A 24,971-nucleotide genomic window follows, 5' to 3' on the forward strand; every position below is an offset into this window, starting at 1 on the left:
GATTAGAAAGTAAGACACTTAACACCCATTTCCTTCATACCGTGGGTCTTTTAGTATTATTTGGGAATCACATCTCTGGCTATTGCAAGTCAGGGTTGCTTGACACTTGTATCAGTTTTTCAGTGTCTTTCATGTAGTTCAATTAAAGAGGTCTGTAGATTATTTTGAGCAACATTCTGCAATGTGTGGGAAGAATTACACTCAACCAATTTAGGATTGCCTCATGGCTCTGAGTAGAATATGGCAAACTGACACAGCCCTGTTGTTTGCAGAAATAAAGAATATATGAATGGCATCCATTCACTGTCACAGTCAACTTGCTTCATTTAAAATTTAAAACCTGGCTGTTAATTGTCAATCATTATTAATTTGTGCATTCTCCATGGAAATGCCTCTCCCAAAATCTAATCAACATACTCCTGTCATGCAGTATAAATGTTAGTTTTTGTCCTGAATTAATTATTCTAAATTGTCCTGATGAGCGCAAGATGAAAAATTTTAACACCATTGTCTTTTTTTGACTGCTCAAATTCTGTACTACCAAACGATTGTGGTTGACTTCAAGGTTCATTTTTATGTATTGTATTTACTTGATTATGTCCAGAAGGGATTCCTAACAAAGGATGTAGACTTATCCTTATTTATAGTATAAAAACCTTTGACTTCCACAATGGAAGTGTTTATTTTCTCATGTCCCTCAGTGATCTTAGTCTGGGGAATCTATTCTGTATGGTCTCCTGTCTTCAATGTCCTTTTTATAATAGAACCACCAGAACTGTTCTCATTATTGCAACAATGGCCAAACGATTATTACTTGTAAATTTATAGAATTATGTGTACTTCCTGCTCCTATTTATAAAAGACAAAGTTCTACTGGTATTTTTATTGGGTTTAACTGCCTGCTACATATAACTATTTGAGGGATTTATGTACTTAAGCACATGGTTCTCTGCTAGTCTCTGATCACAGCTGAACATTATGAATTGTATACAGCAAGGCATGAGTTAATGCTTTGGCTGTGGTTACTAAAGCTACTTAACACTGTTTATTGCGATATTCTATTATGTGCCTATTTTTAATATCCATTGGTGGTTTTACTTTATTGCAGTAAGTTGAGGCCCTCCTGTAATTGTTTTTCTTAAAATCCACTGGAGATTTATATTTTTAACCCAAAATAATCCTTTTCTGTTCATTAATCTGGACATTTATTTGTGACTTGGATAACTTTAGGTAGCTGTAGTTTGTGTTTTCATCAAAACTAATGAGAACCATAATTAGCAACTTGCGGCAGAGAATGTTTTCATGGCGCAAATTTATAATTCAGGCATTTTATTCAGTAGTCTGAATTGCAAGCATTTACCATTGTGCTGAGCATATCATAATAATGTTAAACAAAGTTTGGCTTTTATGAATTCTTTTCTAGATTTGTTGCAGTCAACTGTTAATACTGTCTGTTCTGCTGTACATGACATGACATAAAAAGGCTTGCTGTAATTTAACAAGATTGAAAATTATGGAATATTCTGATGGGGTGTGTGAAGGTGTAAAATTGTTCTGTGTTTTGAGATCAACATTGAAGGAATACATAACCTAAATATCCCGCAATCGTACATTCATTTATGAAGTAAGATATTGCGTGGAAAAGCACATAGTTGGGAATTTTAATATTTATTAGGAGCCATATCTGGCTTTCTGCTCATTTAAAAAGCACCACTCAAAAAATTTCACAGACTGTGAAATGTCAGTTTTCCTTATTAGTTTCTTTCTGGTACCATCCTTTGGAAATTTCTTGTCTTGTAGTAGTAAAGTCAACATGCAGTTGAGCAATCAGTCAAAATCAATACTTATGGAAAAAAAAAATCAGGAAGTAGCAAAAAATATCATTCATTATTTAGGCATATTCATAGAGTGCAGAAATAAAAATGAGGGTGTACAAACACATTCATGTAAAAATTAAAATATCATAAAATATCTAGGTAATTTTTAAGTTTAATATACCTCTTTTAAATCATGGAATGGAGCCTGCAGGCATCTAATAATTTTCAGGATCAGATCGATTGTTCCGTACTAATTATGACTTGGTATGTCAGTTAAATTCTCAATTGGATCTCATTCAGTAATCCATAACTTAAATTTATTTTACAGTAACAATAATGAGTTTAAAGAGTTGAAGTTAATGTCAAGTCATTGCAACTCCAAAGCCTGCAATAGTGCTGTGGCTCCATGCATACTCCAAAAGAGTGCGTTACTAATATAAATGCCAAATTTCCAAGTGGAGTCATAGACAGTATAGTGAAGAAGGCATTTAGTATGCTTGCCTTTATTGGTGAGTACATTGAGTATAGGAGTTGGGAGGTCATGCTGTGGCTGTATAGACATTGGTTAGTCCAGTTTTGGATTACTGTGTGCAGTTCTGGCCACCCTGCTATAGGAAGGATGTTGTGAAACTTGAAAGGGTTCAGAAAAGATTTACAAGGATGTTGCCACGGTTGGAGGGTTTGAGCTGCAGGTACAGGCCAAGAGGCTCTCTTTTTCCTGGAGCATCGGAGGCTGAGGGGTGACCTTATAGAGGTTTATAAAATCATGAAGAGCCTGGATAGGGTGAATAGCTAGGGTCATTTCCCTGGGATGGCGGAGCCCAAATCAAAACTACGGGACATAAGTTTAAGGTGAGAGGGGACAGATTTAAAAGGGACCTGAGGGGCATCTTTTTCATGCGGAGGATGGTGTGTGTATGAAATGAGCTGCCAGAGGAAGTAGAAGAGGCTGGTACAATTACAACACTTAAAAGACATCTGGGTGGGTAAATGAATAGGAAGGGTTTAGAAGGATATGGGCCAAATGCTGGCAAATAGGACTAGATTAATTTAGGATATCTGGTCGCTGTGTGAATATGCAGAAGTTGCTGCCAGTTTTACAAACCAATGATGGCAAATGGTAGTTTCTGAATGATTATAGAGTGCATTCCAGGGCATTATATTTATCTTTATCACAGCAAAAACAGGAATTGCTGGAGAAATTCAGGTTTGTCAGCACTTGTGGCGAAAAAGTAGAGTTAATGTTTTGAGTCCGATGACCCTTCTTCAGACCTAACAGTAGCTAGGAAAAGATGATACTGGTGACAGGCGTTGGAGGGAAAGGGAGTGAATGGATAGTTGGAGATGGAGCCCAGAAAGAGGTAAAGAAAATAAGGCAGATAAAGGGATAGCAAGAACTGCAGATACTGGAGTCACAGACAACAGTGTGGAGCTGGAGGAACACAGCAAGCCAAGCAGCGTCAGAGGACCAGCAAAGTTGACATTTCGGGTCGGGACCCTTCTGTAGAAATTATTTCTGAAGAAATAATTTTTCAGACAATTTAACTCTGCTTTTTCTCCACAGATGTTGCCAGACCTGCTGAGTTTCTCCAGAAATCTCTATGTTTGTTTCAGATCTTCAGCATCTGCAGTTTGTTCTTTTGTGTTATTTTATTATTTTTGGTTCAACTATCAGCTGGCACCTGGTTGGTTTTGCTGCAAGGCTTTTTCCTGTTGAGAGATGCAGCCTGTTGCACCAGCAATCAGTGACCCCTGTTGTGAATACTGATCAAAATGAGATATCAACTTCAACTTGGGTCATATTACCTTTCTAGTAACCCAGTCCTAACTTGATAAAGATTAATTATTGAGATTTGAGTATAATTTAGCTATCTGTTGGCAAATCTTACCGAGATGCATTTAGCACTGTACTCTGTTTTAAAAAAAAATTCCGTACTGCCAGTTTTGAAAACGCATAAGCTGTTAAACTCTGCAATTACTCATCTCAGGAAACTATCCTCCCCACAGAGCATCAATCCACTGGACCCATCTGATGCTCCTTGAATCTTTTGCCAGTAAACTGCTGATATTGCAACTTCCCTTTGAGCCCTGATGCTCCCTGACATTTGTGTTTTATTACTTCTCAAGTATTTTGCATTTCCCTTCACAAGTTACCTCTCCTTGAATATCTGAGCTTGCTAACTACCACACCATCTGTAACCTTTTTTTTCTCTCAAACTTGAATGTCACCCAAATCCATGTTGATCTTTCCACCACTCCCTATTTGATTTCCTGCCAAGATTCAAGCCATCAATGACCTCCTTAAGTTTTGTTGCCTTTTGACATGAATGTCTATTGTATTTTCCATAGTTTAAATCTGTTTTTGCTTAGTTTCAGATTTCCTGAACCAATTTGTATCTCCAGCAGCAATTACTTTTTCTCTCACTTTCTCCCCGCTCAACTTCACCTGTGGTGTACACTAAAGATCTATCTTTGCCCCTTGTATTACCTACAGCAGCAGCATTTGTGGTTTATCACACTCAAATAAAAACCTCAGCTCTTCTTGCCCAATAGTTTCCTTGAGCCCCTCCACTCCTTTTGTGATGGCAAATTATTTTTAATATCCAGTCTCCAATAAGCCATGATTTCCTCTGCTTTAACATTGTCGATTTTCATCTTCCCCGCACCCCCCATCCCAAAAAAGAAAGTGGTATAAACTGTGGCACCAAGTTGTAAATGAAATGGATGGTAGAAGATATAGCACTGTTGTATTACAGATGAGCTTGGTAATATTTGTTCTGAAAGATGTTATGAAAGTTTTTCAAAATCATTTGTGTCCGAGGCAGCTGATGAACACTGATTCACTCTCCAATCAATCTGTTCTGATTCTTTGAATCATCTTATGACTAACCTCCATGCACTTTAATTCTGAGAGATTATAAGTGTCATTGTTTGATTTACATGTCATCTTTGTGTAGATGAGAGAGCAACAATGTAAGAAGTTGAGTAAGGGAATCAATAGATAGCTTCCCAAAATTGATATTTGGCATATTCATCTAAAATTCATTTGTGGATGGTTTCAGCAAGGACTGAGCGGGTTGATGCATCTATTGAAGTAGATAGATGCCTTAAGTATTTATTGGCTTGAATCCCACAGGTAATTCCACAATACCAGTTTCTCACAATACCAGTTAGCACTTAATGTTTGTGTCAGTTTTTGCGCACGGTGATTACGAAATGTATGGTAAAGGTGTTATGTAATGTTACAGAGAAACACATTGTTTATTCTTGCAAAAACAATTCCACTCAAGTTTTTAACAGCTTTGAATGTATTAACTTATTGCTTTGACTAGTCAGTACTATGGGATATGTAAGATGAACAGGGTGAGTTTTTTTCCTTCTTTCCTTTCAGCTTGGTGTTTCAGCACCCAACAGGTTTTGAAACCTTTGATTAACAATGAAAAAAGGTGCTGTTTTATGATAAGGGTGTTGTAGTGTGTGATGGGGCACAATACAGGAAGTAAGTGCATACTATACATAAAACTGTTATTTATTGAAATCCCTGAGTGTCTCAATGTTTAATTTCAAGATGGTTTGAAAATTTGTATATCGAGCTTAGCCAATGGGAGAACTAATTACACAAATCAACATGGCCCATTTTATCTGTCATTAATGCTGAAATGGGAATTTTTTCAAGTTTACATACCACGCAGCACTGGCTGCATACAATAACTGCACAAGTGTTAAAAATAATTCTCTGTTGGCCAGAGTTTGTTTTTTCTGCAGTGTAGATGGGAGTTGTGTGTCAGAACGCTGTGAAATCCCCTATTCAGCCTCTGAAGGAATTGCCCAGGAAATTGATTCAGTGGGCAATTCCCCTGCACCTGGAAGCCTCCAAAAGTATCCATTTAAATCAGAATTTGGAGGATTATACTGCACCTATGCAAATATTTACTCAGGAAAAGTTAGGTAACTAAATACCTAGTTGAAACACTAAGCTATTAAATTGATGGATCAACTTACAACCCCCATACCCTCAAACACTCCAATACTTAGCTGGCCCCCTTGCCACTTTGCACACTGGCAGCCTTCCCTCACACATGTCTTATGTACTTATCCTTTCCTAGGAGCACCAAAGTGGCTGTCAATGATGCTGGACATTTAAATCACAGAATATAGTAACTAAGGGGAGGGCATGGTTTGACTTTGCCTGACCATCCTGTGCTATCAGGGACCTGGCAGATTCAAAGTACGACCCCCATTCTGAAAGAACCCTAATCAGGATCTCCTTTCAGTAATGCAGAGCTTTCTCTTAACATTTAAGTAGTGTTACAACCAGGGAGAGCAAGCCAAACCAAATCAAGCTTACAATTGGTGGATTTATAAAACTGAAGTTATGATATTCAGCCATTCTCAAAATTGCTTACTTGTTCCTGACCAGAATTTTACAAATGACAGGTCTTGGACACCACTTTTATAACAAACAAAATTAACAATTAATTCATAATATTGTAAATTTAGCAGAACAGGGTTAGTCAACAAAGTAATCATAATTAAATCTATGATTACATCAGTCGACTTTGATCATAACGCCTACTCTTTCTCAGACAGCCAGACACATTTAAGGGATAATTTAAAAGAAAATAAAAGAATTGGAATATACCAGTTCAACTAAATAATGGATGCCAAGCCTTAATGCAGTTCTTTTATAATGAATTGTCCACTGCTTAGAAAATTGAGCTCAGTTATAATTATTTGAGCTTGTGTACAATTTGAGGCCCTATTTTGCCAGTTAGTTTAGAAATGCATAACACTTTGAAGTTTCATGATATAGTTTAACTTATCCAGGCTGATTAGATAATTAAAGCGTTTTAAAATTTGTTTTACTCTTTTAAATCTGCATCTGTTCTCATGGGCTGTGTACCATCTCATTTCACACCTTATTTAATTACTTGTATATCTATTATTACTCTTGTTAGTCATGTTCCTCCTATGTTCCATGATTTTGATATCAAATGCCAATTAGATAAATTGCTTGTGCAATCTACTCATCAAGCTGTCTGGTTATCCTCTTAATTCTTGAAGCTGTATTCTGAGCAGAAGGGATTTTCTCCATGTAACCTTCCAGCCATCATGATAGAATACCTCATTTGTTGTAGAAGTGACGAAGATTTAATTTGTACAGATTGGAGTTTAATTTTCTCTGCTCTGCAATAATCTTGTTATCATTGAGTTTATTTCAAAGGGTGCCTTGATTTGACTATTATCCATGTAACTCTTAGATGAGCCTTATCAGAGTAGGTTGGATTATGGTATGTTTCAACTGCTGTCTGCTTGAAAAAATAGAACCTGCAGGTGGGTGAATAAATATACATTGGACCCCTACAAGAAGTAGTGCTTACTGATGTGTACCATTGATTTTTGCCAAGAATGAAATCCATTTCATATCACAGTATAAAAAAGTTGGCTTGCTTGTTGTTTTGAATGTGAAATGCCTATGAAAGATGAATAAACTTCTTCATTCCAGTTTATTACAATACAGAAGCTAAATGTAATAGTGTCTATTAATGTTTTTATGACTTCAGAGTTTTAATATTTCAATACTGTTAAAATCTTTGTATAGTCTGTGTTTAGACTGATGACTGCAGTTCTTCACCAAAGTGTCTGAGCTATTGTTGTGTTGGTGACACATACATGAATGCATGTATGCACAAACTTAAGGGGTCATATGCTTGGTCAACAACCTACTTGCATTCCTGTATTGATTTTCGTATACAGCACGATCTCACCATGCCTTACATGGTTGTGGGCAAATTAAATAGAGGAGGACTTCAGGGATGATGCGAAAAGGCTATTGAAGAGCAAGGACTGTATGGCCAAAAGGATGGATGAAAGTGGAAATATTAATGAATTAAACTCTAGAGGGCAGATTCTTGGGCTGATTAATGCAAGTTGATAATGCAGGGGAATGATGGAAAAGCCTGCATCTGAGAAGTTAAAGTAACATATGTCTGTATACCTTCTTGCAGGAACTGGTCAGCGGTATATTCAAGACTGATTATACGACTGATCAATTTGCTGCATTGGGGCACCTGCAGAGTCATATAGTCAGAATCATACAGTACGGAAACAGACCCTTTGGTCCAACTTGTCCACACTGACCACATTTCCTAAGACGATCTAGCCCCATTTTCCAGCATCGGGCTCGTATCCCTGTAAATCCTTCTTATTCATGTCTTTTAAATATTGTAATTGTATGCGCCTCCATCACCTCTGGCAGCCCATTCCATGTATACCGATAATCATGATTATGCTAGCATTTCTTGTTCAATTATGTTTGCTTAAAAAAATTAATACACATCTATTAAACATTTATCTTAAAATAATTTTATTTGATGAAAGCTGTAGATTTTATTATACGGTTCTGTTTTCTGCTGATACAACTGCAGAGCGCAACTGCATAGGCAGTTGTGGTGCCTGTACGTCACTGACTGCAAAATCCCAGGCAGTTATCCACATCAAAGATGGTGCGAATCTAACAAAGATTGAAAAAAAACATACATTAGTGATCCTTCTCCTTTCTATCTGCTGCCTGCTACAGCAAAGGGAATGATAAACAAAGGTAATGGCGGGTAGGAGAGTGCTGCACATGAAGGGAGAAAGCAGTGGCCAATTTGGTTAAACTGACTACAGGCACACCCGAGGTATCAATGGTGGTAGAAATTAGGCATGTGCTGGCAGGTAGTAAAATTTGAATTCAATGAAAGCCATGAAACCACTGTTGTTTGTCTTAAAAATTCATGTTTCATTAATATTCTTTAGGAAAAGAAATCTACCAACCTTCCCTGGCCTAGTCGAGATGTGACACCAGATTGTGACCACCAATGTGATTGACTCTTAACTGCCCTCTGGGCAATTAGGGTTAGGCAGTAAATTCAACCAGTGACACAAACATCCCATAAATAATTAAAAAAAAAAGAAAAATACTAAAGAACTGTGAATGCTGAAAATTGGAAATAAAAACTTAAATTGCTGAGGAAAGCAGACATAATGTTTCGGGTCCAATGAGCCGCCTTCAGAACTGATTGTAGCTAGGAAAAGGTTAGTATATTTGCTGAAGATGGGGTGGGGCTGTAGGTGTGAATGATAGGTGGAGATGAAGTCCAGAGAGAGAGAACAGCAATTGGAAAGACAAAGGAATGGATGAGGGTTAGCCTGGGGTAATCAGTACTGTTAATTGGGACCATGTGTAGCTGACAATGGAATGGTTGTGGTAGCGGCCCATGTGATTACAAGGCTTGGTGTATGAGGATGGGGCAAGGACATGGGAGAAGGTGCTGAGGCCCTAAAATTATTGAACTCGATATTGAGTCCTGGAGGCTGCAGGGGCCCCAAGTAGGGGGAGAAAATACCTGCGCCTGTACTGATGTCAATTTCAGTTTTGTAAGTCAGATAAAGAATTAAGCCATTCAATGTAACTAGCAATCAGTTGCAAAATATATCGAGTACTAGGTCATCCGATTATTTTTTCCCACCCAGATATCTTTTCAGGGGCTCTGAACCACCTCTGTATAGGTGGTTTCCAGGATAGCAGATTTTGTTATTGAGGTATGAGCTCCATGTAAAAATATTATTGTATCAACGGAACATTCAATAGACAACATGTGCTTCACAAAAGCATGAGATTTAGTAACTCTTGAAGTAAGTTACAGAATTCAGCTTAATTGGAAAAGCTTTAATCATATCATCAGCTCAGTTCTTTGTTTAACAAAATATTGCATGAAATCAATAGCTCAGTGAATTGCAATTTACATGGTCATAGGGGTTTCCCTAATCTATGTAGTTTTTAAACTTAGTCATATTGGTATGTAATTCCCCAAAAACAGGGAGAACAAAACTAGGGTTGCTTGTCATCTGATTTTGAGCATTATGAAAACCTAGCAGCAGCGTGTTTTCCAATTTTTCTTCTTTGACTGTTTATCGCTTATGCCCTCTGGTACTGGTAATATATGATCAAGTGAGGAAACAGGTGCCAAACCTTAAGTGACCATTTCTTCTCTGCATTCCCTGTCCCAAACGAACTCTGGAACATGCATCGATTGCAGATGCAAATCGAGTAGAAATCACAACCGATGAAAATGTTGTTCTGAGCTGTTAATATTGCAGTAAAATGCCTCAACAGTTGCACCTTTTATTGAGTGAAACCTAACTGGATTTTTAGCAGTGTACCAGGTTTTTAATTACTGCAGAGCATGTTTACTGTCCCTTTTTATGTTAGAAAAGTTGTGGAAAGTCACACTATGCAAATTCACATTTGTGAAATAACTTGTCCCAGTTTTGCTTCCAGCTTTGCTGTCCAAGAAAATAACTGAATGTAATTGACTATTTATCATGTTTGATGTATTGAATGACTGCCAATTATCTTGACTTTGTACCAACATCAGACAAAGGGAGATCTACATAGATCATTGGTCTGGATAGTTTTCTAAGTCATTGTCATGACTCAATGGAATGGCTCACTGGAAATAAAGCCCCACTATTCCTGGAGTCATTGCAAAAGCTAGTCTTTTTAAAAGAATTATGCGAAATCCCCTTCCTGATTTTTGAGTCAGGATGATCGAAAGCACAGAACAAGTTTCTGCACTTTATAAGAGTCACTATTTGTTACAGGTAACCAGATTAAGTAAACTCTGCAAATTAAAATTCTAAACCCCTTCTAACTTTCAACAAAAGGTGCAAGAAATATAAGCCTTTTTTCAGATTTTCAAAGTGACTTAGTGCGGATAAGAGTTTTTGATCGTCTCTCTTCTGGTGTAAGCTTCTCTCTGTCTTGTTCAAAGCCCAAACTGTTCAGCTACCTGACAGTCATTCATATAGTTGTTGGTAGGCAATGGTTTGTGGAGTAGGGAGCAATCATCAATCAGCTTCAATTTTAAACAACCCCTCAGTTTCAGTTCATCTGCACATTGCTAGAACCCATAGCGACAGAGTTCACAAAATGCTTTCTCTGAAAGCATGCAGCCATCTTTGCAAATCCTTGGATTTCAAAATAGTTCCTTCACAATAATAAAATGACAGGCGAGCCATATCACTTTTCACTCAGTTTTTATTTGTAAACATATTTTTCAAGATATTCTGTGCAGTGTTGTTTTCACTTTTAGAATAAGATATCTTGCTCATTGTATGTTACATAGTAGTTTTGTTAAATATTCTTTGCAAACACATTGTATTAAATATAAAGCAACATATACACCAAGACAGATAGAAAATGTCATAGTAATTAAAGTTGTGACTCATTAATTAAATAATTTTAATTATTATTTGGGTGAGTCTTGTGTAGCAAGTAGTATAAGGAGTTTGACTTTGATTTGGACAAAGACGTCTAGTAATTTTAATTTTTGAATTTTGGCTCCAGCTTAAGTTAATGTATACCTTTAAAAGTGACTGGTAGAACCTGTGCGTCATTAAGGCTGCAGTTTTTCTAGAATAATTCTATGATTAAATGGGCAAGTAAAAGTTTAATTTTAATTTATGCTGGCACCAAATCATTAAACTATTTTGAAAACATGGCAATGATGAGTGGCAAATTGCAATGTCACTGAAATAATATCCAAATGTCCAAGCTGATGCTTGGTTGCAGTGATTGATACTCTATTGTGACAATATATAACATATATTTAAAATTAGAAACTAGGTAAATGGTGACCATGAAATCATTGTCGATTGTCATAAAAACCAATCTTGAAAACTAATGTCCTTTAGGGAAGGAAATCCTTACCTGGCCTGGCTTATATATGACTCCTTAATATGTTGACTTCTAACTGGCCTCTGAAATGGCATTGCTGGCTGATTTTGAGGGCAAATAGTGATGCACACTAAATAACACCCACACCCAAGAAAGAAAAATATTCCACTACAATCTACATATTGCAACCCAGAGTTTACGCACAGAAGTAACAATCGGTCAGTAAGCCATCCCGTACATCCTTTCTGTCTTTCTTTGATCCACAGCATTTACTGACAATCACTAGTTCCCATGAAGGTGGTGGCAAGCTGCCTCCTTGAACAGCTGAAATCCATTTGCAATAGGTAGACTCACAATGACATTGGGGAGGGAATTTCAGGATTTTGCATCAATGACACTAAAGGAATGGCAATATGTTTCCAAGTCAAGACGGTCAGTGGTTTGGGAGGGGAGCTTGCAGGTGTTGGTATTGCCACAAATCCTGTAGATGGCGTACACTGATGGTGGATGGGCTGAATTCTGTGGATGTGGTGCCAACCAAGTGGGCTGTTTTGTCCTAGATGGTGTCAGTCGTCTTGTGATGTTGGTGCTGCACTCATTCAGGAAAGTGGGGAGGATTCCACCACACTCCTGGCTCATGCTTTGGCCAGTCTAGTTCTGGTCAGTGGTAACTCCATAGGGTGTTGAAAGTGGAGATTTTAGTGATGTGATGTCACTGAATGTCAAGGAGCAATTCTCTCTTATTGGAAATGGTCATTGCTTGGCACTTGAGATCTAGATTTCAACTTCATTTGCTTACCTTTACATCCCATATTCTTTAATGCTGTCCTGATAAGAGCCTGCTGATAGTCTTGAATCTGAGCAGAAAGGCAATTAAAAGTGGCTGTGAAATTGACCCATCAATATCTTGCTGCTTTTCTGGATTTGTTGTTTTTTCTTTCTTTTAGTATGCCTTTCTGTGGAATTGGGAAATGGCTTATCAGAATATGGTGGTTGAGTTTTAAGGGAGCTTGACTGGTACATAGCCACTAACTTGAGTGGGACATTGGTTGATGATTTCCCTTTAGATTAATCTCAGAAGTCTGATTTATCAAAGTACAGACCAGATTTTAATTTTTAGGGTCAGTAGAGGAAGTTATGAACATGATGTGATAGATTTGGGTAGGGGAGCAAAGCATTATTTAAAAAAAAAAGTTCTAATCAGAGTTCAAGAATGGAGATACCTATGGGCATATATGCACAAATTATAGAATAATTTCCAATAAAGGCATGTGGAATGAGGAAGAGAAAGAGTACAAATAAACGAAGATAAAATCATGTAGCTCTACATGATCTTTAAAAAGTGCTAGAGAAACTCCGGTCTGGCAGGATCGATATAAAGAGAAACAGTTAATGATTTCAGTCCTATGAGCTTTCTTTAGAACTTCTTTTATGTGTCCATGGGTTGTGGACATTACTGGCTAGGCCAGCTTTTTTTTTTGCCTATCCCTAAATGACCTGAAAAAGGTGATGGTGAGCTGTTTTCTGGAACTGCTACAGTCCATAGGAAGTACTTCAAGAACAATGTGAAGATGTAAAAGAGGGAGCAGAAAATGTTTGAGAATGATTCAGTGGATGAAGACAGTCAGTTATTTAGATTAAAAAGCCAAGAAAGTTGAAAAGAGGTGCTCAAAATCATGAGGTCTTTATCCATTTATAGAGTTGGCAATGGATTGGGGCTCAAACCTATGTTTTAGTGTATGTTAATACAAAATGCCAACCGTACAGACTAATCAGTAAAGAAAAATGTCCAGTAGGCCCCCTTATCAGAGCCTTGAGCATTTTTGTTTTTTCCTCCAGATCTCAAGCATTCAACTATTTTCACGTGTGTACTGTACAAGAATTTAGTAATTGCACATCTTATTTGCACTAACGCAGTCATGCTCACTCAGTTCAGGTATACTTGAACAAAATTGCAATATATTCATAACACACTTAGTTTTTAAAAAATTTAAAGTCATAGCTAATGACAGTTGATGGTTTATAATGCAGTAGTTATATTGTGATTTTAAAACCTTGCCCTGTATCTTTTGAAAAGTAACTTAAATTCCATTTCATGCCGACATCTTGTGATAAAGATTCATGCACGTATCTATTATTTGGATAATGGATAATAAGCATCTTTATCATTGTCCTTAAAAGCTATACCTAATATAATTTGAACAACGAAGCAAATTCTTCAGAGAAGTTCAGTTCAAAACTGTAAAATAGTATAAAGAATAATTATACAGGCCTGAATTTGTGGTTATAATGGTAGCATAATTAGCATTTGCAGTCATTACTGAGAAAATTAGATAAAAGGTTACCAAGTCATAATTACTGCTGAACAGCTTGAAAAGCTACTTTTAGATGTCTGAAGTGTATTTACCTCCATTTTTATTTCTCAAAATCTGGAATTATTTATCACTTCACTTTTGACATCAGTCTTTTGTGAGTGTCACATTATTTCTTTATTTCAGATTCTGATCCTCATTCAATGTTTAGGCATTCTAACATTGTCTTTACTTCCTTGCTTATCTGTGTGAAAAATTTTATTGGCAGCCCCAGCCATGGTCTGAGAATTTGCTGTTCTTTGCTGTTTCTTTTGCTTACTAGCTGTCTCAGTCTTTTGAAACAAATTGCCCATATCATTGTTTTGTTAACAGGAGTTTACATACACTTACATCCAAATTGGCACTAATTTGGTGCACACACTCCAAGATAATGAATAAAATATTTTAGTGGAAATTTTGGTGTATCTGTTTGTATACTCCGTGGTGGCCTTCTCATGTATGCCTATTCAATAATGCCAATAAACTTTGAATGATATGACCACTGAGATTTGGCAAAAATGCTATGCTTCACTTTTTTAAACCTGAAATAAATTCTGACCAATTGAACCTCGCTAAAAACAAGTTCCATATCGTACATTACTACTTTAATAAGGCTTATGTACTAAAACTCGGTTGTTGTGAACGTACTGGCTTTGTTAGTCAGAATTGACTCCATAAATATGGCAGGTTCATTGTGCTACCACAGGTAACTGTTACTGAGGTGCAATGCTGACAGTAGTTATCACAATAGAGGATACAGTTATCTCAGTGTCAAGCTGGATTTCAACTAATTACGTTGAAGCAAGATTGTCAAATCAGTCAGTTTGATTGCATTAATCGGGAATTTTTTGTGTAAATTAATTTCCCTATTTGTTAATTTGGCATACACCTCTACCTTTGCAGTATTTTCATTGTATAGTGAATGTCATTTGGTAATACATCATCACTTCTCTATATTTATGTTGGTTTCACTTTTGATTACATAATATCATGGAAAATGAACTGCCGTAAAATCTGCCATGGAAACTCTGCAATTCTATCTTAAGTCACAAAACAACTGTTCTTTTAAAAACAAAGCTCTGCCAAAGGAAAAAGTGAACTAAAATGTCATCATTATTCTTTAGCTTGTATCATGTTTGTTTCCGTTTCCATTTCCATTCCAACCCTCAATGCAGGTGCACACACTTGCTGTATTGATATTTAATTTAATGATAGCTGTTGCTGTTAAACTTGATGGGTCTTACTGTTGATTAGTGATAAAGCACTTGTTTCAGCATCATTGCATGGGAATGGAAAATTGTGTTGGGTTTGGGCTGGAAATATGCCACCTTCCAAATTCCTGCCTCATTACATCAATCAATTTATAAATCTCTTCAGTCAGGTTTCAGCAATTGGTACAGCAGGAAAAAGACCATTATCAAAGCCCCACAACATTCTTGGTGACTTAACCATGCTATGTGTACTCCTTCACATCCTGCTTAGCCTGACTATTGTCTTTAACATGGCTGAACAGAACATCTCTCCAAACCCTCCTCATGCTCAGCTCAATGGATTTCATGTTTACCTATATATGTCTGTATCATTATCTAGATCTGGACCATTTATCTAGATCTGTCATTGACCCTGTCTCTACCTCCATTTCTGGGTTTCCACATGGTGACATTATCCATAGAGATTAAGTCCACTTTTCAGGTACGCAGTAATGATGGCAATTTCTAAATCTCCGCGCCACTCGAAACGATTCCAGTACCCTCTTGCCAGACTGTTTGCCTGACATGCAGTCTTTTAGTTATGCGTTGGAAATTATTGAAGTGACTTCTGTCAGCCCCAATTGTGAAGTCGACTTTTGCCACAGATTTTACTTGACTGCAGCCACTGTTTCAGGCTGAGCCAGACTATTTGTAACCTTAGCATCTCATTCAAATTTGAGTTATGTTTCTGAATCTATATCCTTTTTATCACAAATGCCACCTTTTTAATAATCTTCCAGTCTTCCCTATTCTCATGGGTAGTTGCCAAAACCCTCACTATGCCTTTAACACCTTCTTCAGATAATTAATTCTAGTGCTGTTCAAGGCACCTGGCCCATCTTTCCCAATCCATATGTTTCTGCTCACCCATAATTGTTCTGCCTGTAACTACTTTGCTTTAAGATTGGCTTGAGCATCAATCCATTTTACCCACTTTTATCTTCCAGTTCTGCAATGTCTTGAATGATTGTATATGTTTAAATCATACTGTAGCTTCGTTGCTCACTATCTCTAATTACTCTCATTTCCACAATCACCCACAATTTTTTCTTTCCTCCGTCTTAGACTTCTTGTGCCCTATCATTGCTTGCTGTGTTTTTTAGTTGCTTAAATTGCTCACTTTGGAGTTGCCACTGTTTTCTCACCATCACCTGTTAGGACTTTGGTTAAAGTCTACCTTTTGGTCAGTCCACAAAATATTTATTTAAGTCATGCGTCCTTTTCCCTTTTGTCTCTGAAGTGCATTTCTGTAGTGTCTTTAGCCATAAGTTCTGGGTTTAGGACGTAAAAAGTACAAGAGCGCTCACAATTGTTTTAGGCACGTTGCTAAGTATTTACAATGTCTAAGTTAAGAATTATGTTTGAATTCAGCCAATAAAGTTGAAAAAGCTATGATTCAGTCCTAAAGATTCAACAAATTAAAAATTGTTTTTCAATTTTAGGGATATGTTTGGTTTTGTAACCAAGGTCAGTTGCTTCAATTTTTTTTTCTGAACCCAGTGCTTCTTGTACATGTGATGTAATGATGTATTTGTTTCTATTCACAGTGGAAGAAACTGATATAATTGATCTTGAGAAACGCTACTGGCTGCTAAAGGCTCAGTCGAGGACTGGACGTTTTGATTTGGAGACATTTGTTCCTTTGGTTTCTCCACCAATCCATCCATCTTTAACTGAAGGTAAAGAAAGCTTTATCAGGGGTATAGTGTGTACTGAAAGCATTTTACTGAGAGAAAATGTTCAACTGGAACCCACTAAGGTCAAACTGGCATGACTAATGCGTTATATATAACCGTGAGTGAATTTAGGTTGGAGATCCTTAAGCTTGCTTGTAAAATGTCACAGTCACTCCTATAAAATATTCCATAATTAACGATTAATCCATTATATTTATTGTGTGGAAATGCAATCATTCGAGTACTTGACATGGGATAAGGATAAGGCAGGTCAGGGAAGGAGGTAAACGCCAGATGTATAGTGGAGAAGAGGGAGCAACAGAAGATGATGCAAGAGTTAATGATACTGAGTAAGGGCCATTTGCTTTAGTAAGGATGATGGATGGAGCTGCTTTGAATATGAAAACATCCATGCAACTACATGAATTCGGAGGAGAAGTAATTTGATTGTTTGGGCCTGCTCCACCATTCAATAAGATCATGGATAATCTGTTTATATTTCAGATTTCACATTCTCACCTGTTCCTGCTAACATTTGATTCCTTTGCTTAACAAAAATCTTATCTGCAAAATCTTGCCGACCTCTGCCTTAGAAATATTCAATGACCCCTTCTCCAGTGCCTTCTGAGGCAGTGGTGCAAAATGGCACTATCATGAAAGGAATAAAAAAACACTGAGCATATGAAGCAAATACCATTAGTAAATGGCACCGGAAATGTCACATCACCACAAAGGACCTTTTTCACCATATACATATGCTGATTATCCATCATTCACTGCAGTAGAGAGCCTTGTGTACGTGCTGTGCCCCACAGTATTCAGAAGTGCAGTTATGTGCTGACAATGGACAGTCATTTATTTGTCCATTCAACAGTCTGAGAGTTTTTGGGAGATGAAAGAACCAGCTGGATGGGGTACCTTTGGACTGCAAACTTCAGCAAATAACTTACTCCCTGCCCCATGTTTGCACATGGCTTAACCTGAGTCATCTTATAAATCAGATAGCTTGACTGGATGGCAAACAGGAAACAAAACACTAACAGATTTCAACTCCGATGTCCCCGTCTCCTCCTTCAGGCAACTTGACAATTTTAGTGACTCATTTGATCATTAATACATTTGTAACGCGCTGGGGAGGAGTGGGACTTGGCTACCAGCACATTCTTCGCATCAGGGCTGCGGCAGTGTTCAGACAAGCTCTTCATGCTGAAGAAAGATGTTCCACAGGGAACTAAGGCTACTGTCAATCACCATTTGTACCCAATTCTTTTCCTCACAGCTTCAGTTCCATCACTTTACAGATGCATGGGACTGCAACCTGTGTTTCTGCTCGTGTGGTCACTACACCATCTAGTGGAAATGTTGACAATAATTGCAGTTAAGTCTAAAGCATCCTCCTCATTCTGGACTGGTGCACAAAAGGAAATATTTCCACGTTCACTTTGTCAAGGTTGTTCAGAATCTTGATTGAAGTATACAAGTTGCCCCAGACTCTTCAAAACTTCAGGAAATTACGCCCAGTCTTTCCTAGTAAGATAGCTTGCTCATTCCAGGTATCAATCTGGTAAACCTCCCTTTGAACTGCTTCTAATGAATTTATACTCTTCCTTAAATAAGGAGACCAAAACTGCATATACGACTCTAGAAGGGCGGCACGGTGGCACAGTGGTTAGCACTGCTGCCTCACAGCACCAGGGACCCGGGGTTGATTCCAGCCTCGGGCGAATGTTTGTGTGGAGTTTGCACATTCTCTCTGTGTCTCCGTGGGTTTCCTCCGGGTGCTCCGGTTTCCTCCCACAGTCCAAAGATATGCAAGCTAGGTGGATTGGCCAAGGTAAATTGTCCGTAGTGTTCAGGGATTGGATGGGTCATAAGGGGATGGGTCGGTGTGGACTTGTTGAGCTGAAGGGCCTGTTTCCACACTGTAAGGATTTTATGATTCTATGAAGTACCCTGCATGACTAACTGAAACATAACATCCTTTTATGTTCAATTCCCCTTGTAATAGAGAATCAGCTGCCTTAATTACTTTCTGTACCTGCATGCCAGCTTTGACTCGTGCACTAACACATCTGGATGCCTCTGCAGCTCCAAATTCTGTAGTTATTCTCCATTTTGTTTTTCTTTTAATATTCTTCCTGCCAAAGTGAACACACTTTTGCATTTGCCCACAATATTCTCTGTCTGCAACCTCCTTGTATCTTCTTCACAGCATGCTTTCCAACCTATCTTTGTATTATGTGCAAATTTAACTGCTATGCTTTTGCTCCTTTCATCTAAGTCATTGGTATAAATTGTAAAAAGATGAACCCTACAGAACAGGGACACTTGTATATTCTGTTTTCTGCCAATCAGACATGCTTTTGTCCTTCCTAGTATGTTGAAGCTTGTAGCCTTTCCACAATAACCTATGTGACGTCCTGTCAAATATCTTCTGGAAATCCAAGTGCAGTGTGTCTAAATGCTCCTTTTCTATCCGCAGTGTATGTTACTCTTTCAAAAATCTCCAACAAATTTGGTTAACTGTGATTTCCCTTTGACAAAACCATGCTGACTTTTCCCGAACGTCTTGATTTTTTGAAGTGTCTAGCTATAATTTTATTAACAAATTCAAACATTACAAATGTTGTTAACAGGCTTATTGTTTTCTGCCTCCCTGTCTTTGAATAGAGGGGTTATTTGCTATTTTCTAGTCTGATGAAACCTTTTGAGAATCTAAGAAATTTTGGAAAATTAACACCAACACATCTTGCTCATTAGTCACCTCTTTTTAAGTCACCTGGGAACTTGCCAGCCAGTGGCACCATCAGTTTGCTCGGTACTATTTCTCTAGTATTTATCATGTCATCAAGTCCATACAGTGCTGAAAAGACACCATTTGGCCCATCAAGTCTGCACTGACCCTCGAGTATTCCACAGGAGCCCACCCCATCATCATAACCCCACATTTCTCATGGCTAATTCACCTGGCCTACATATTCTTGGACACTACAGGGCAATTTAGCATGGCCAGTCCGCTTAACCTGCACATCTTTATGGGAGAAAATCAGAGCACCCAGCGGTAACCCACGCAGACAAGAGCACAAACACCACATAGACAGTCGCCCAAAGCCGGAAGCGAGCCTGGGTTAATGACACTGAGTCAATAGTGCTAAACATTGTGCCGCCCAAGTTCCTCACTTCCTTCCACCTCCTAATTTACCGAAATATTTTTTGTATCCTGTATGTGAAGGCAGAAGCAAAATATTTGTTAATTTAATATACGATTTCCCTTTTTTGTACTTTTTGTGTGCTGAGTTTATTAGATTTGAGCAATTTAGGGTGCTTTCTATTATTTTTTGGTCAATGGAAGAGGCAGTTTGTATTTTCTTGCAGGGGGTTAAGCAATCTTCACATTGAAGCAGTTCTGAATTCCTCATTGGCATGTGGGACAAGCTTCAGCTAACTGGATTTTGTTATTGGAGGAGGAAATGGGAGGAATTTGCACAGATGGGTGGAGGTGGAAGTTTTGGTTGTTCTGACTGGATTGGAGAAATGAAAAAGTTAACAATGGTCTATGCAAGAACAGATTTTAAAGTAGGTTTATACTGACAGAGATGTGCAGGACTTCTTTGCGTTTAATCATGGCTGGGAAAGAAGAAACAGGTTGCGTTTTTGTAGCACCTTTCACAATCTCGGGACATTCCAAAGCGCACTATGGATGACATTATACTTTTAAAGTTTAGTCATTGTTATGCTGAGAAGTGTCCTTATCAATTTGCGCACACTATGGACCTGCAAATAGTGTTGAAATAATGAACAGGCAATCTATTTAAGTTTAAAGTTTTAGCAAAGATTTGTAGCTCGGGTTGTGGATGAGGTTGTTGACTTGCTCGCCAAGCAAGTCAACAACCTAATCTATTTAAGTCATGTTAGTTATGGGATAAATATTGAATTCGGCACAGGGCAGACTTGCTTGCTTTTCTTATGAATAGCACGTTGAAGCTGTTGTATCTGAGAAAGTAGATAGGACAAGAACAAAGAACTCCATTTAGTACCTTGTCCAAAAGACAACATCTGTAACGGTGCAACACTCCCATTGCACTGGGCTTGGGCTGAACTGATTCCTTTTTAATGAAGGTTGGAGACCAAATTTCTGCTCAGCAAAAAAGGTTGGTTGGGGGACAGAAATTCCAGTGATGTTTATTTTAGATATGGGAACAGGAGTTGGCAGTCCCTCAAGTCTGTTCCATGCCATTCCGTGTGATCATGGCTGATTTGTGGCCTAACTCCATATACCTGCCTTTGGCCCATATTGCCTAATGCCCCTGCATTAACAGAAAGAAAATCTATCTCCAATTTAAAGTTAACAACTGACGCACCATTCACTGCTGTTTGTCGAAGTGAGTCGTAAACCTCTATCAATCTTTCTGTAGACGTGTTTCCAAACATCTCTTGTGAATGGTCTAGGCCTACATTTTGGACTATGTCCTCCAATTCTAGAAACCCCACAACCAGTGGAAGTAGTTTACCTATCCTTTTCTTTTCCAGTTAATATCTTGAAGATTTTGATCAGATCATCCTTACCCTTTTAAATTTTATCTCTCCTGGGAACTTTACCCCTGAATTCCAGGTATCATTCTTGTAAACCTACCTTGTACTCCCTCCCCTAAGGTATGGCACCCAGATCTCATCTGAGAGGATGAAATGTTCTTGATGCATGTGTATTTTTCGTGTAATGTTAATCAACTGAGATTATCACTGAGTCACTGTTGCACTGTTTGTTTAGAGTCTTCACTTCAGATGCTTCACATGTTTCTTGATTATGGAGACATCATGACTCTGAGCAATTATGAGGTCTGAAGAAAGCAACTAGAATGCGTTGGGTTAAAGGAATGTAGTTTTGTTAACATGCAGGCATCATTCTTTATCCCACTGAGTTGGGTGGGGCGGTGGGGGTGCAGTTGGTAGATCAGTGCTAATTTTACTTTGTGTAACTGTATCCTCGTTTCATCATTCTGTTTTGACATTTCGTCTTGCTGATGATAATTTACTCAATGACACTTGTATTTTTCTTCAATCTTATCCTGTAATGGGTTGTAATAGATCAAAATATTCACTAAGAGCATCATACTTCATCTTCTCTCCACCAAGACCCGCTAATTACACCTCCATGACATGCCTGTGTCTGCTTCAGCCTTGACTCTGCTGCTGTTGAAACCCGCACCTATTACTATTACTGTTCCTGTAGACCAGATCATTCCTGTTCTCTTCTGGCTGGCATTTCACCTTGCACCTCTGTAAATTTAATCTATTACAGACATAAAAGTCAGGAGCAGGACTGAACCATTTGCCCCCTTGAGGCTTCTCTGCTGTTCATTTAAGATCATAGTTGATCTGATTGCGGCCTTAACCGAGTTTGTTGGCCACCCCTGTAACCTATTGTTGGCCACCTATCTACCTCTGACTTAAAAATATTTAATGCTGTCTGGGGAGAGAATTCCACACAACTGTCAAAAACTGCTCATATCCACCTTGAAGGTGAGAACTCTTATTTATAAACGGTGTTCATAACCCTTGCTGTCCGTATCCTGTTTTGCACCAGTTCCCATTCATCTGTGACTTTGCTGGTTTACATTGTCTTATGACCTGAAAATGTATTGATTTTGACATACTTATCTTGATTTTTAAATCCCTCCTTCGTTTCATCCTTTGCTATTCTACAACGTCTTCCATACCTAGAAAACTTTGCATTCTTCCCACTACTCCATCTAATCGTATGCTTCTTGATTTTCAATACTCCACCACCGGCATCCAGACTCTAATCTGGGAATTACCCCATTTGCCTCACGATCCTTCTCTCAAACTTATTTCAATGCCCAAACGTTTTGTCATCTGTCCCTAAATCTCGTGTGGTTTGTTGTCAGGTTTTGTTCACTCATGTGCAGTGCCTTGGAACATTTTACTCAGTTGAGGAGCTTTATAAATACAAAATTCATTCAGCTGATTCATATTGCTACCTGTTGAAAGGCATGCAAATTTTGGCCACTCAGCTATGTACTTGGTTTGCTTTTCAGATTCTTGGGAGAGGTGTTTGCAATTTTATTTGAATAGTTATTCAGTGCAGGAATTGCATTTTCTGAAGATGTTTCCTGTCCCTTTGTAATCAGTCACATAACTGAAAAGTTACAATGCCACTTGCAGAATCCTGAGTTCACATAGCAATTAATACATGGGGTTGTGAAATTCCTTGAGTATACTATGGGTAGTCAGAAGACACAATCATATAAATTGTATGTCCCTACATATACGAGATATTATTATAGTCAATATTCTCATGAACTGTATTGTCAATTTGTATGGGTATGCCTTACAGGTCTGTTCAGTGCATTTGATGAAAATCGTGACAATCACATTGATTTCAAAGAAATTTCTTGTGGACTTTCTGCTTGCTGTAGAGGACCTCTTGCTGAACGGCAAAAATGTAAGTTCTGGCAGATTTGATAATTGTGCTGTGGATCAATGAAATTTCATTTGTTTTGCAATAGTGACCAATATTTTTGGAAGTATGCAGAACATATTATGGTTTGATATATGAAAATGAAGTTTTTTTTGAGTTACTGTTTTAACTCCTCGGAAACCTTAAAAACATCTTTTAAAGATGAGTTTGAAAATGGTTGATAGTTTAGATGGGTGACCACTTTGACACCATTTTCTTTTTTTATTAGATTCAATTTCATCTTTTTTTTGTAGAAATTGGACTGAAACAATCCGTGGTGATTTTTCTGCAAGTGACATATAGCCAAAAGATTGTTTATTTTGTTCCTTCAATCTTTGGATTTGAGATGGAAAGTAAATGTCTACTTGCTGCACTTTTCAGTCCTTGACGAGATGTATTTGAGATACGTATTAAAACTATTCAACTACTGTGGTTACAGAGATGCTTTATGCTCTGGAACAAGAATAATAGAACTAAAACATATACTGCTTAGCTAAGATAGAGGACTGAAAGAAGGTGTTGCGTAGTGTCTCTTTAGCTTAGACTATACCAGGGTGCAAGTTTAAGGCTGAAATCAAGGTATTGCAAGGCAAATAATCTATTTACTATGATGTAGCAATGATCTGTATGAAATAAAAACTGAGAAGGATGGAATTAACAGAATAGGTTGTTAATCTCTCTCAAATGAAAGCTTAATGGTAAGATCCTGGGGAGTGTTGCCGAAAAGAGACCTTGAAGTGCAGGTTCATAGTTCCTTGAAAGTGGAGTCGCAGGTAGACAGGATACTGAAGAAGGCATTTGGAACACTTGCCTTTATTAGTCAATGTACTGATTATAGGAGTTGGGAGGTCATTTTGCGGCTGTGCAGGACATTGGTTAGGCCACTTTTGGAAGACTGCATTCATTTCTGGTTTCCCAGGTACAGGAAAGATGTTGTGAAACTTGAAAGGGTCAGAAAAGATTTACAAAGATGTTGCCAGTGTTGGAGGATTTGAGTTGTAGGGAGAGGCTGAATAGGCTGTGGCTATTTTCCACAGAGTGCAGAGACTGAGGGGTGACCTGATAGAAGTTTATAAAATCATGAGGGGCATGGATAGGGTGAACAGCCAAGGTCTTTTCCCCGGGAAAGGGGAGTCCAAAACTAGAGGGCATAAATTTAAGGTGGGAGAGTAAAGATATAAAAGGGACCCAAGGGGCACCATTTTTATGCAGCGGTGATGTGTGTGGATCGACTGCCAGAGGAAGTGGTGGAGGCTGGTACAAATACAACATGTAAGAGGCATCTGGATGGATATAGGAATAGGAGGGGTTTAGAGGGATATGAGCCAAATGCTAGAAAATAGGACTAGATTAATTTAGGATGTCTGATTGACATGGATGTGTTGGGCCAAAGAGTCTGTTTTCATGCTGTACAGCTCTATGACAGTTTGACTTTATATCCTGATGAAGGGTACACTCTTATAATTGTCATAACCAAACTTTTTCTCGTTGTATTTGCTGTTGATTTGTATTATTTCCATTAGAGGATAGTAGGAACTGCAGATGCTGGAGAATCTGAGATAACAAGGTGTAGAGCTGGATGAACACAGCAGGCCAAGCAGCATCAGAGGAACAGGAAGGCTAATGTTTCGGGCCTAGACCCTTCATTTTCTGAAGAAGGGTCCAGGCCCGAAAC

General features: G+C 38.1%; 1 protein-coding gene across 9 annotated transcripts in view; it reads left to right on the forward strand.

Annotated features, from left to right (window-relative positions):
* usp32 (ubiquitin specific peptidase 32) overlaps positions 1-24,971 on the forward strand; it is a 201,969-nt gene that overhangs the window by 112,981 nt on the left and 64,017 nt on the right. For all 9 annotated transcript variants that reach the window (XR_007264892.1, XM_048612813.1, XM_048612806.1 and 6 more), the window contains 2 exons: positions 16,690-16,821; positions 23,174-23,281. Coding sequence is in view for 8 of the 9 variants with exons in the window: in XM_048612813.1 (XP_048468770.1) it covers positions 16,690-16,821; positions 23,174-23,281 (240 nt within the window). In the remaining variant the exon portion in view is untranslated. The remainder of the gene's footprint in view (positions 1-16,689; positions 16,822-23,173; positions 23,282-24,971) is intronic.

This window comes from Rhincodon typus, chromosome 26 (genome assembly GCF_021869965.1).
Source record: "Rhincodon typus isolate 14 chromosome 26, sRhiTyp1.1, whole genome shotgun sequence".
NCBI lineage: Eukaryota > Metazoa > Chordata > Chondrichthyes > Orectolobiformes > Rhincodontidae > Rhincodon > Rhincodon typus.